Below are 13,602 nucleotides of genomic sequence, written 5' to 3'. Positions count from 1 at the left end.
TCATTATCAAAAATTATTTTACTGGACATTATGCTAATGTTTCTTCTTAGAGTTCCCCGATTACATACTAACTTTAAAAACCTAGTGCTAGTTTGCTAGGTTTTAGTAGGTCAGCATGCACAGCAAAAGTGTATTAAGGTGGACTGCTCTATTTATTGATTTGCCCGGGATCTTCTAAAGGCTGGAGGCAATTGTCTGCGGAAGGGGGCGGGAGGGCTGTACATGATCGAGGTCGTGCGCATCTAGCCAATTTGTAAGACGATCCGCTGCTCCAAGCCATCAGCCACCCTTAGCATAGGGGCACACTCATGCATTCCTGTCAAGTCATCTTGTGAAAGGCTGCCTGCTTCCAGCTCGGCTTGGATGTGCAACCTTAATAAAACTCACTGAGGTCTGGGAGAAAATAGCAGATCTGCTGCAGATAGGGTAGGGGAAAGGGTCTAGAATATGTACACGCAGCTGACTCAGGCAGGCTCTACGCTGAACGGTCACACAGAGAGGAAACAATAAATCTCAGCTACTATGCAATAAATATCTCAAGGAAACTACCATTATAGTGAAATAAAAAAAAAAAAAAACTAACATTTTAGAACAAAGCTAACAAATGGCTAGTTTTCTGTGATTCTTTTTCAAAAGTTTTCTCTGAGGGGGATAAAGTCAAACAAACAAGCAGTTTTACCTAAAATAAAGACTAGTTTAAAGGTCAGAAGAAAGGAGCAAGTTTTTGCGAGAGGCACAGAAGGAGAGAGCTGGCAGTACAATGACAGTTTTCCTTTCCTTTGCTTTCCTCGCTGCCATTCTGACTCACATAGGGTGCAGCAACCAGCGGCGAAGTCCAGAAAACGGTGGGAGAAGATATAACCGGATTCAACATGGGCAGTGTGCCTACACTTTCATTCTTCCAGAACACGACGGGAACTGTCGTGAGAGTACGACAGACCAGTACAGCACAAACGCTCTGCAGAGAGATGCTCCACACGTGGAACCGGATTTCTCTTCCCAGAAACTTCAACATCTGGAGCATGTGATGGAAAATTATACTCAGTGGCTGCAAAAAGTAAGTGATTGCTTTCAGTTTCTAATTGCACAGAGCCTTTTCCGTTCTGCACTGCAGCTGACTTAGAGTTCCTTAGGGGGGCATTTGTGTGTTTACCTTTTGCTCAGGGGTGGGGGTGGGAGGGAGGCAGTGTTTGCAAATGCAAGCCGGCGGGCTCCCAGTGACTTCATGGGTGAGCCAAGGTTTTCAGGCTTGTTGTGCAAGCCTGTGAAGGTAGGGTGGCAACCCGTTTATGTGCCTAGCAGTGGCACATTTTATGATGTTTCTGGTTTCCTCTTACTTAAAATTTAGCTTGATTTTTCTGTCAAAGCCCAACTTGGAAAAAAAAAAACAAAAAGCCTTGTGTGTCTTGAGAAAGTTGGTGAAAAAAGAAAATAATGACAATACTAATTTAGAATCAAATCAATTTCACACCAGGAATTTTGTGCAGCTAGGGTGAGGAATCGTCACCAAATACTTGTTTTTCTCAACCTCTAGTAAAGTTAATATGAAATGAGAGTAAGTGTAAAGTATGATATTTGGTTGGAGAAATTGTGTAAGTATATAAAGACAATTAATTTTAGCAAGTAATAGAATAGTAGAGGACAGATTTATGTCATATATTTTTTCCATCCCTGAAAATCCTGAAGATAAATTTTAATGTGAACTCCTCAGGAAGAGGTTGTTTGCCCAGTGGGAAAGGAGAGATTGAGCTGGTGGTTGCTGTTTTCAGAGCGTGCACCTGCAGATTGGAGCTGAGCACGTGTAGGCTTTGCTATAGTCCTGAAATACCTCTTTTCTCAGGACATTGTGGTAACCACAGTGCCATGCAGGAAGTATCCAGATGAATGGTAATGTTGAATATGCAGTTAATCCCAATTTATAAAAATCAAAATGCACATTTTATTCAGTTTTTCTCTATAAACCATTTAGAAGTTTTTGTTGAAAATATGTCTGTTAAAATATGAACATACTTTCTGCAGCTCCTTCTTTCTTTGCTCTCCGTTTGTGTAACAGGTAAACAGCAGATAACAAGAGTATTCAACTATGTCAGTAGAAGGGTGGCAATATCACATTTGTGAAAATTCTTCTCTCCTGGAGATCTTTGCTAAAAATTCATTTGGTGCATATAGGTAGGAACATAGCCAGTCCAGTCTTCTTTAAATTAGTCTTTTAACAGAGCAAGCACTTTAAGAAGATGGGCGAACGACAAATGCTCTGTTTTCCCCCGAGTTGTCACGCTCACTTAGAGCACTGCCTGCTGAATCATGCGAGTAATAGTTATTCTACTTTTGTCCACTAGGGACTGAACTAAGATCACTGATACTTTATTTGACAAGTTAACTGAAACTGGGTAGTTTCAGAGTTTCCAAACCTGGAATTGTAGTTAATCTTCCTATTGTAGACTACAGGTGAAAAAGATCAATAGGGGCGGAAGAATAGAAAGCAAACCAAATTCTGCACCCTTTTGATAATTGTAGTTTAAATTTCAAGCACTAATTGTAGCAGTAGTTTGTAATAGGATATCTGTTTTATCTTTAGCAAAATATATTTTAATAGTAAACAAATTAATTTGGTTAAATTGCTTATTACTATTCTCATTACAGCATCCATCTAGTTTTTAATGAGAATTCAAACATTAAAATTAGTCTGGATAATTTGAAGGGGCTGGGAGGGAAATTTAGTCCCAAATTGTCCCACTCAAGCTATTCTACCAAAAATGTAATATTTTGTTTATGTAAAACATAGAGTCAGAATGGTGATTCAGGCATAGTAATGCATATTTTTTGTTGCTATGCAATGATTCAGCAGCAATAAGGTAAATATGTGATTCTATTGGGCTTATGTCATGCACATGTTTCGTATGTTAATTTATTGTGTGAAATAAATTTGATTTTTGTTTGCATTGTTCTTGGTCAATGATTATGGCATAGTTTTCAGATTATGGCCAAGCGTAACTATGCAAATATTCTTTGGTTACATTGACCCTTGCTAACGTGAATTGAGCTGATTATATGCTGAAAATGTCCCTGTTGGTATGAGTCAGAGCATTTGGCTTGACTATTGTCTGCTTAAATTTGCATATCTTTTGTCATTGTTAATGCGATTGGTAGGAGGATCAAGAAACCAAATAAATTCTTTCAGCAAAGGACTTGTTAAAAAGCTCTCTCAAGTTTCCCTTAATTAGAGGATTTTTTTACTTCAGGTTCTAAATTTCTTGTAATGTATTTATTTTGATAATTCAAATGGAAATCTTTTTACTGTAACTAGTATGCTTAATACTGCAAGTTGTACTACTTCTATTTTGATTCCGAATAGTTGTGTTAGGATAAAAAGCAATGCAGTGCAGAAACTGAGGTTATCAGTGTAAATGCAATTAAATCATCCATTTAGCCAAATAATTAATCAAAGCATGGTGATTATTATGCAGCTCATGGCATCACTACCAGGAAAGTTTTTGATGTAGAATGTGTGTTCCAAATGCTAGATGCAGACAGATGATAATTTATGTTAATCTGATACCTTCCATGAAGTTTGGTAAACTGGATTCTTTTACAAATATTCTTCACAAGACATTGGCTGTTACTTACACTCTCACACCTCATTTCTGGTCTTGCCATTGAACAAGATGAGAAATAAGGTATGCGAGGGGGCAAATGATGTGTCGCTTACCATAAGTGTTGGAACTGTTTTGGCACTTGTCTCTTGATATGATGGATTTCATTCAAGGAGATCAACTTTACATAGTAACCTGTCAATTAACACCAATTGTGAGTTAGGTTGCTAGCATTATTTTCACTTGTCAGATGGGGAAGAGCAATATAAATAATAAGCTCAAAAATCACCCTTTCATTGGGTAAAACACCTGGGCTGTGTATCTAGATTCAACTCTCTTCAATTGTATAGTTCTTTTCAGAATTATGAGCAAACCGTACCCAATACCTGAGATGACCAGGTCTTGGGATATTAACAGTAAGTACAAATGGCCTTTGTGACTTTGCCACTCTCATTTGATTCCTTTCTACCTTTCTTTGACAGAGAAATGTCTACTGTTTAATGTCACTATGTCTTGTGCTTCTTGAATTATTGTTTTCTTTCTCCTGTATCCCAGAAGTTCACTAATATGTATACGTATACGTATATGTCTTTTGCCTTCGCCAAATGATGTCTTTTTGTTGTTGTTGTTGAAAGTATAAATTGAGTAAAAAAACATACCTTGTAACAGAGAACAAGGGTCTAGCTACTGCAAATATTTTACATTAGATAAAATTGATGAATTGATGATTATTAGTAGAAAATGTAGGTATGAATTGCCATCCAAAATATTTTAATAAGTGAGAAGGTTTTACTGGAACACTTGGCTAAATGTTTCTATTGACAGCAATTTTTGACTAATAACATCCTCTACTTACATTCTTTGTTTCAGAGAATTATAATCATCTTTTTGAAACTCCTATATTACCAATATTAACCCATATTAATATCCACTAGAATGTGACGTCCGTGAGACTTTGTGTATTCGCCTACTGCCATATCCCCAGGGCCTAAAACAGTATACAGTCCTTTGCAGACAGACAGTAAATATTTGTTGAATGAATAAATGGATGCATTGTCTATGTGTTGCAATCTATACTTTACCATGTACTATTAACAATTTGTTTTGGGTGTACCCTTTACCTCCCTAACTAGATTGTAAGTTGTCATTTAGGCAAGCACTACATCCTACAATTACTTTTGTCTTGATATTAATCAAAACGATATTGAGTCTGGAGTAGGTGGTTACTAATTATCCAAATTGTATTTAGCCAGTGATCTAGGATCTCAAAAACTTGTACCTTCACTCCATCTTGTCCACTTAATTATTCTTCGAGTCAGTTTTGTTGCCAGTTTCTCTAGGACATGTACCTGCGCTCCACTTCTCCTCCCAGGCTGAGTTCTCCCATGTTGTCATAATACGTTCATTGCATGTGTCATGCTAGCACTGCGCTTCCTGTCGTTTTCATTATTTGTTTTGAGGCTGTTTTCCGACTCAGAGTATGAGTCCCCTTGAGTGTAGTGAATAGTTCTTTACCCATATATATCTGAAATGTTTTTTAAGGGTTTGAACAATATCTCTGTTACCATCATAATATTAAATAAAAGACATCAGGTGCTCCAGTGTGTGGTGCTAGAATAAAATAATGAAAATTAGGAGAGCTTGTAACTGCTTTTAGAGGCTAAAGTTTGCTTAAATCCTTTGTGCTAGTTTACTTGAGGGTCAGTTAGACCTTCCTTTGGGGAAAAAATAATTTTGGACTTCCAGGCCAGTAGGCAACAATTTACTGCATACAATAATGACATATATTTGCGTATAATATGTGCACATATGAATCTATGTAATTGGAAATGACCGCCCATCTGTGCATTGTTTTGGTGGCTCATGACTATGCAAAATAAGCCAGAGGGGATGTTCTGTGTTTTATTTGCACTTGTAGGGGTGCTTCCTGAATGTGTGAAATGAGTGGACAGTTGATAAGTATGTTTTTAAAAAATTGTCACTAAACTTGAAGAAAATATGCATATATAATTTATGCACTAAGATGGGAAAAAATAGCACTTGCCAAGAAAGTTTAAAGGAATAATTGTCTTTTAAATCCAGTTGTAGAAATGTCCCTACCAACTTCATCTGAGATCAGCTCTTGGTTTTCAAGCCAAGTAGAGAGTCTTCCCCTGTATTAACTTTTCAATGAATAGTTAGGTTTTATTTGTTGCTTGTTATATTTTAGAATCAAAAGATCCAAGAAGACAGAAAAACCTTTCTGAGTCCTAGAAGTTAGGCAGTTGGAGCTATCATAGTCTTTTGGATTTCTCTGTAGGAAGAAGCAAGCCTCTTCTCAAACTGTCTGCCTTGGCAGATTGCAGGATTTTTGAACCAGGGCAAGTAGGTCCTTTACTATGGGTGATTGCAACTGTTCTTTACCCCTGACCATGCCATTTCACAGAAGCCTTTTTTAAGTAGCACCAATCTCATATGGAATTATTGGTTCAATGTGATCTGAAATGAATATGAATGTATTATTCTTTTCCTTAAAATTTTCCTACAGTTTTTCATTATGTAAGACTAAAATGCAAATTCTTTACATTGAGGCTATATATGATCTGCCCCCATATTCCCCTCTAGATTCATCATTTACAACATTTCCCTTATTCCAGTTACTCAAATGACATTAGCCTTCTTGTTATTTCTATAAAAGGCCAGTTTATTTCTGTCTCAGGGACTTTACATGCTATTTACTTATCTAGGAAAATTCTTCCTCCAGATATTGGCATGGATGGCTCTTTCTTTTTATTCAGGTCTTTGCTCGGAAGTCATCTTCTTGGAAAGTCTTTTCTGAGCACTATTACCTACCACCTTCCTGAATTCTACTAAGTGACTTTTTGGCATATAATGCTGTATTATTTCTTTGTGGCACAGCATGACCTCTTATTGCTTATTGTTTGTCACCTTATTTATTTTTTCTCCCTCTACCTATAATGTAAATGCCAGAAGAGGTCCTTGTCTGTCTTATTCTCTGTAGTATACCTATATACACAACACATAGTAGACCTTCAATAAATATTTGCAAAAGATATTCTCCTGAACCTTACACTCTATGAGGTAGAGACTGTGCCTGTCTTGTTCACTAGTTTTTATTTATTATTTCGTCTGTTATTTTTTATAGCAGATCTACTTTTCTAGGACAATACCTGGAACATAGTTGGAAAGAACACTTTTTTTTTTTTTAATGAATAGAGAAATGAATGAATTCCATGAGTAGATTTGGGCTATAATTAAATATTTGTATGAAAATGAAACACTCAACTATATTCCCTGTGATACCCATCTAACTATGTACTAGGACAAATTTTAATCTTCTGAATTTCCATCATTTAAATCAAGGATCAGCAAACTATGGCCCTTGAACTAAATCCTGACTGCCACCTGTGTTTGTAAATAAAGTTTTATTGAAATAAAACCACACCCATTCCTTAATGTAATTGTCTATGCATTTATAAATAAAATTTTATTGAAACCGAGCCACACCCATTTGTTTATGTGATGTCTATGGCTGCTTTCTTCTTACAAAGGCAGAGTTGAGGGGTTGCAACAGAGACCACAGATGCTAACATTTAATATCCAGTCCTTTACAGAAAGTTTCCCGACCCCTGTCCTATACCACAAAAGGAATATGGTATTAATATTGGGACCATTGCAAGGTAAATTGTGAAGTTTGTTGTGTGGGAAAAAGATCGCCCTCCAGGAGGTCAAATAATCTTTAGGTCCATGCCAGTTGGCAGAGAGCCTGAGTAAGCCATTTCTTGGCTTGGTATCTGGACATGCTGTGAGGTGACATTTTAGAGGAGTTCCAGGCAAGGAAATTTCATGTCTTTCCTTTCCCCTGCCCATCATTATGTGGACAGAGAAATATTCCAAAAGCAAATACATGTTAGAACAGAAAAAGCACCTGAATAACAATGCAGATCACCAGCATCTGGGTTTACCAGGCCTTGGTGCCAGGGTTCTTTGCTTTATGTACTTGTTTCAACCTGTTGGTTGTGGCATCAGCAAGAATGTTGACAAAACATCAGAGGCATTCTGTTTTCATGGCACTGGGGCTTCAGCTCAGCCTCTTAGGTTCAATTTATTTAGAAACCTTTCCTCCCTCTATCATTTGCTTTAGGTATAAGCATTACAAGTATTCCCATTTGTGTAGATGATGGGAGGGGAGGAGCAACAAGTGGGTTGTTCAGGCACAATTTACAGAGGTTTATCAGCTGCTGTGCTATAACTTGCTACTTGAGGAGGTTTTGTTTTCATTCTGCCATGGCCTTGTCTCTGTGTAGAAACAGCATCCTTTTCCTGAGACTTGTCTTCTTTTCTTTTTTTAATACCATTTGCTTAGATGCACAACCCTAATTACATTCTGAGTCATCCTCCCCTTTTGTTCCAATACAAGATTATCGTTTGCTGTGAAGTTGGGAAGTTCCAAACCTCCTTTGGTTCTGGCCCCATGGTCATAGAAGGGAGGGCCTCTTAGTGTTTAAATCTCTTTACAAAGTGTACAAAAGATATGCCCCCTCCCTTATCAAAGATGTTTCTAAAGAATGAAGCACTCCAAGGATTATCTTTTCTTTATATTTTGAGACTCTGTACCAAATACTTTTCTCGAATTCTTACACAGAAATAGCAGAAGTAAGAGGTTTTTGAGTTTGTTTGGTCTAGGTTACCTAGCCAAATGACCTGACTTCTTCCTTCAAACATATGAAAAGGTAATATTTAACAGAGAAAATGGTATAAAACATAAAGCCCAGCATAACCCTACTGGCAGCTAATAATTTAATCAATAACATATTTGGACGTTAGCATATTTAGTGATAAGTACTGGAGAATATAGAGTATAGCAAATATAATAAATGTTACTTGTATATACATGCTACATGGCTACAGGTTACTTATTACGGGTCTGCATTGGCATGTAGTTCCTAAGTTTGTATTGAATTATTGAAAGGGCATGCAAATTAGCGTAAGTATCAAGCTGTACCTAAAGTAAGTCAGTAGCTGAAATACTAGTAATATGCAAATAAGATGTGAATATCTTGAAACAGTAATGTGTACATGGAAGCCACCAAACTCACTGGTATAAAATTTGTAAACTTACTGTATATTTCTGTGGAATTGCTGATGATAATTTTGAAAGGTGGTCTGAAAATTTAGTTACATGTATCATTCTAATTCATTAGGATCATGAAACCTGAATGAGTTGAATCATAGTACTAGACCCTAAAGATTATTAGAGGGTTTCCATTCTCAGAGAATGAATAAATATTTTAAAACTCCAAAGTGCATTTTGCTACTAAACCTTTAGAGATAATCCCAATATTTTGTAAAACATTTTAACACTGTTCTTCTCTTTACTGTTTATATGTAATTGACTATATTAAAATACAGTAGATATTTATTGTGGCTAAAGGTTTGCTACACCCAGCAGACTTTGCATCCACCTTATCTCAACTGCACAGATACAAGACGTGAGAATTGTATCCTTATTACTAAATCACTAGTCTTCTCTTTGTTTTCCAATTTTACCCAGCTTTTAAATAATAAGAACAGAGCTATAATAATCATTAGTTTTAATACTTATTGAGGGGCGCCTGGGTGGCTCAGTCGGTTGGGCGTCCGACTTCGGCTCAGGTCACGATCTCGTGGTCCGTGAGTTCGAGCCCCGCGTCGGGCTCTGGGCTGATGGCTCAGAGCCTGGAGCCTGCTTCCGATTCTGTGTCTCCCTCTCTCTCTGCCCCTCCCCTGTTCACACTCTGTCTCTCTCTCAAAAATAAATAAAACGTTAAAAAAAATTTTTTTTAAATAAAAAAAAATACTTATTGAATAAATGAATAACTTATTGAATAAATTGAGTATTTATAACTTTAAAATGTGAATAATATACTGAAGGTTTACTATTTTTGAACAAATGAACTGATAAATTCCAAATACTTCTTAGCAGTGGAACCCCGTTTCCAAGCAAATTATTAGGTAGAAGCTTCATATATAATCTAGATGCAAATAGATGGGCTCGAAGGGAACCAAAGTGAGATCCTGCCTGGACCCTCTTCCTCAGCTCCTCCCCCAGAGGCGTTCATCAGGGGAGCCTGTATGTTCAAAGGAATATAGTTTCAGAATGACTGCAATCAAACTTCCAAATAATCAAATATTAGTGAGGTAAAGCTGCCAAAACCAGTCTACTGGCAGACAGGAAGAAACATAATGTTTGATAGTTTGAATCTTTTTTGACAAGTTAGCGTAAGAATGTCCAACTCTGCCATCTACAAAGCCAGGTTAAGATTATCAATGTGAGGGCACCTGGGTGGCTCATTCGGTTTAGTGTCCGACTCTTGATTTCAGCTCAGGTCATGATCTCGCGGTTAGTGAGCTAAAGCCCCCTGCAGGTGTCTGTGCTGACAGCACAGAGTCTGCTTGGGATTCTCTCTCTCCTTCTCTCTCTGCCCATCCCCTGCTTTCTCTCTCTCTCTGTCTCTCCCTCTCTCTCTCTCTCAAAATAAATAAACATTTAAAAAAAAAGAATGTTAATGTGTAAGTTACAAAAATACAGGTTGTTCTTGACTCTGAGAATGTTGAGGCCCACCCATACCTAACATGACCAAAATATGTTAAGATAATAGATAACTCTTGGACAATTAATAGCAGATTGTATAACTTATCTATTTCCTGAATTATCCAAATGCATGATAGTTTACATTTACTTATCTTAAATTTCAGAACATGAATTACACTGAAAATACCTAATATCTCAAACTACAATATTCACTTAGAATAGAATTCATTGTTAAGGATAGTGAAAGGAGATCTGAATTTTAAGTAGGCATTTACATATTTTCAGAATTTTCAATAATTCCTGTTAGGTCAACTTAGCTTACCTTTGTTTTTACTTCTAGTATATGATAGCAGGAAAAGGAGTCTCAGAATTGCCAATTTCATATTCATTTGTGCTGAAACATTAATAAAATGCAAGTAAGATTATTTGGTATTATTTAAGCCATTTATCCTGACTGAGAAGGTTAATTTACTTAAGACTAGATAAAACCAAACTTAAATCCACTTTCCAAATACACCTAAGCTGCAACATATCACAATGTGCTGAGAGAGGACAATCATCTGAAGGTGACATCTTTAATTGTATTGGCCCTGATGAGCTTGTTCTCTTTTTTTTGGAGATGAATAATACACGGCCATTTGATATACTGAGGAGTGAGGGCTCCAAAGTGAAGCCTTATATGAATTTATTATTAACTTTCTTATTATGTTAGAAATGAGAATCCTAATCATTTTTTCTGGCTTTCCAATGGCCTACTTTTTTCCAAACTCCTACTTCTCCTTCTGTAGTGGGGAGACTTCTGGGACTTGAAACCAGAAAAGATATGTGATGGGGGCAGTCCTTTGAGCAGGAAGGACAAAAGGACTCAAAGGAACTCATTCCTGGCCTCCTGACTTTCCCTTTCATCCCCCGTCTCTTCTCTGGCATTATTTCCATAAGTCCTATGTGATGCTTCTTGTACTGGCAGCCATGGCGTGGAAGTGCAGGAAAGAGGATGGGCAAGAGAGAGGGTGAATGAACAAGTTTTCCAGTGACTGTCCCTTTATTGGGGGTTGGGGGCACAGTGAGGGATCGTGGGACTATAGCAGTGTCCAGAGGACTGCTCCATAAGAGACGGCAGTGAGTTCTGTTGTGGGATTTCCGAATACAGGCATAAGTCATAGAACTAAACACCTGCTATTCACAAAGGACAGGCAGCCAGTTAGCCAGTTATCTAATCAAATATCCACAAGGTGGTCTGCTGGGTACTGGGAGACAGTGATGAATCCACTACAGCCGCTGTTGTTGAGAAGCCTAAACCACTAAAATAGATAGTAAACGCATTGTTTGTGTCCACTGTTTTTTCTATGTCAAAGAGAGAGCTATGCAGTGATGAAGTGTGTTGTACCTAAAGCCAGACTGCCTGGATTTGAATTTTGACAATACTACTTCCTTGCTATGTGGCCTTGGGCAACTTTCTTAACTTCTCTGTGCCTCATTTGTATTATTAGTAAACTTGAGGTAATAACAGTACCTACATTATAGGCTGATTGCTAGGAGTAAAGTTAATTTACCTAAATTACCTTGCATAAGTTCTCTCACATGGCAAATGTTAAGTAAATATTAGTTATTCCTTGGGGGCAGTTCTGGGTTATAGTAATAGTTAAATGTTGAACCCTTTTACCAACTATCAAGCCATTTGGAAGGACTTTACATGTATTAATCTATTGAATACCTTCAAAAGCCAGGGTGAGGTAGATGGCATTATAATTTTCCCACATAGCAAATTAGCAAGTTAAGGCACAGTGAAGGGAAGTAACTTGTCCAAGTTTACTTAGTGGCTAAGTGGTGGGGGGTCAGCCTCCAATTCCAGGCAGTTTGGCTCCGTGACCTATGATCTTAACCAACTGTGGGATTAGCTATAGCAACTTTTTCCGTGTCCCTTCTTGTCAATCTTCAAACCTTAAGTCTATTAAAAAAATTTTTTTTTCTGTAGTAGTCTTTGCACCTAAACCCTTAATGCTTTCATACAAAAACATGTTCGCCCCTTTCTCAAGTACTGTTTCAGTCATTTGTCCACATCCTAACTCTAAAGCTCCGTGGTTAAATTGACTGTGACACATAGGTTATTGCTGCTGATTGAAGCACAATAGCCCAATTCTCTCTAGCCTCCCCCAGGTCTGTTAACAGACCAGGAATCCCACGTCTATAGTCCCTCCTGCCTATCTCCTTAGAAGCACCATTTCTTGAAGTTACAGAGCTTAATTGAATCTGACTAGTTATCTAAAAACTTAAAACACAAAGAAGGGCTTACAATTGCTTTACATGGGGTGAAGCTGTCTATTCTATATATCTTCCGTTCCATTTAATGACCTCCCTCTTAGATTTATCTGTGGACAATCCTTCTTGGAAAAGCAAAAGCACATCCTGGAACTTAAAATATTATTTGCATGCACTTTTTTTTGTGGGTCATTCAAGAGAGTTGTAAAAATGAGAAGAAAAGCCTTCTTTTCTCAGGCAATGGCCTCTTATCTCACTTCCTATTTTATTTATCACTGTCCCTATTAATTAAAATATTTCTGGTATTTTGGTCCAAGGCCAAAACACTGCTACTTGCAGAGAGTTGTGATGGCTCTTCCTCTTTTTTTCCTGATCTTGGAGGCCTGACCACTCAGATGCTTGGGCTTTGAGAGTTGTAGCTTTTTGTAACTATCAAGCACATGAGGTAGAAAGACTCCAGACTAACTCCCTTCTGTTCATTCTTTTTCAAGTAGTCCCAAAGAAGAGAGAGGACAAGACAGGATGGGGGCAAAGTAGAATTCAGGTATGCTTTTCATCCACCTTTGCATAATAGGAGAGATTAAAACACATTAAGGAAGAAAAAAATTCAATGTGTATCTACTTGCTTGACCTCAGTTCTCCATGGAATGTTGACGATCGGCAGTGTGGGGCACATCCATGTTGTAGGTGCTCCATAGCTATTGGTAGGATATATACATGAGTAAATGCATGCTGTGGTGCTTAGATTGTTTAGGGGCAACTTTTGGTCAGTGAAATGGTCTGAAAGATTAGTGTTAATGTTTAATAACAAGGACCTTTTCCCAATTTGCAGGAAACTATTAAGTTAAGGAGTATAAAACTTTCTTAATTTTAAGGGTTTCTTTCTTTATCCCCTCTGTATTTCTAATATTTCATCCCTTCCATATTTATAATATTTCATCTACCATGTTTGATACCTTTCATCTCCTCTCAAGAGTCAGCTGACAAGAAAAAGAAAAGGAAAGAAAAAAAAGCTGACAAAATAGCAAATACATATTAATACAAGCTGGGAATTGACCTCCTATATTTAGTGATATAGTTTGTATTTTAGGTGGACACATGATTATGATGTGATTTATCTCATCCATTTAGCATAATCCCATCTCCTGCCAGTGAAATTACTATTGCTTTGTGAAT

At 37.4% G+C, this 13,602-nt stretch overlaps 1 protein-coding gene across 3 annotated transcripts in view; it reads left to right on the top strand.

Moving 5' to 3' along the window:
* The first annotated feature begins 223 nt into the window (after positions 1-223).
* ANGPT1 (angiopoietin 1) overlaps positions 224-13,602 on the top strand; it is a 239,078-nt gene continuing 225,699 nt past the window's right edge. Inside the window, exon 1 of one of the 3 annotated variants that reach the window (XM_007075831.3) lies at positions 224-1,057. In XM_007075831.3, coding sequence (XP_007075893.1) covers positions 761-1,057 — 297 coding nt within the window. In that variant the 5' untranslated portion in view covers positions 224-760. The remainder of the gene's footprint in view (positions 1,058-13,602) is intronic. The other 2 variants (XM_007075832.3, XM_042972971.1) reach the window with 2 other exon arrangements.

The sequence above is a fragment of the Panthera tigris genome, chromosome F2 (genome assembly GCF_018350195.1).
Source record: "Panthera tigris isolate Pti1 chromosome F2, P.tigris_Pti1_mat1.1, whole genome shotgun sequence".
In the NCBI taxonomy this organism is placed as follows: Eukaryota; Metazoa; Chordata; class Mammalia; order Carnivora; family Felidae; genus Panthera; species Panthera tigris.
Note: the sequence above shows the minus strand (reverse complement) of the source record. Positions and strands in the feature narration are given on the sequence as shown.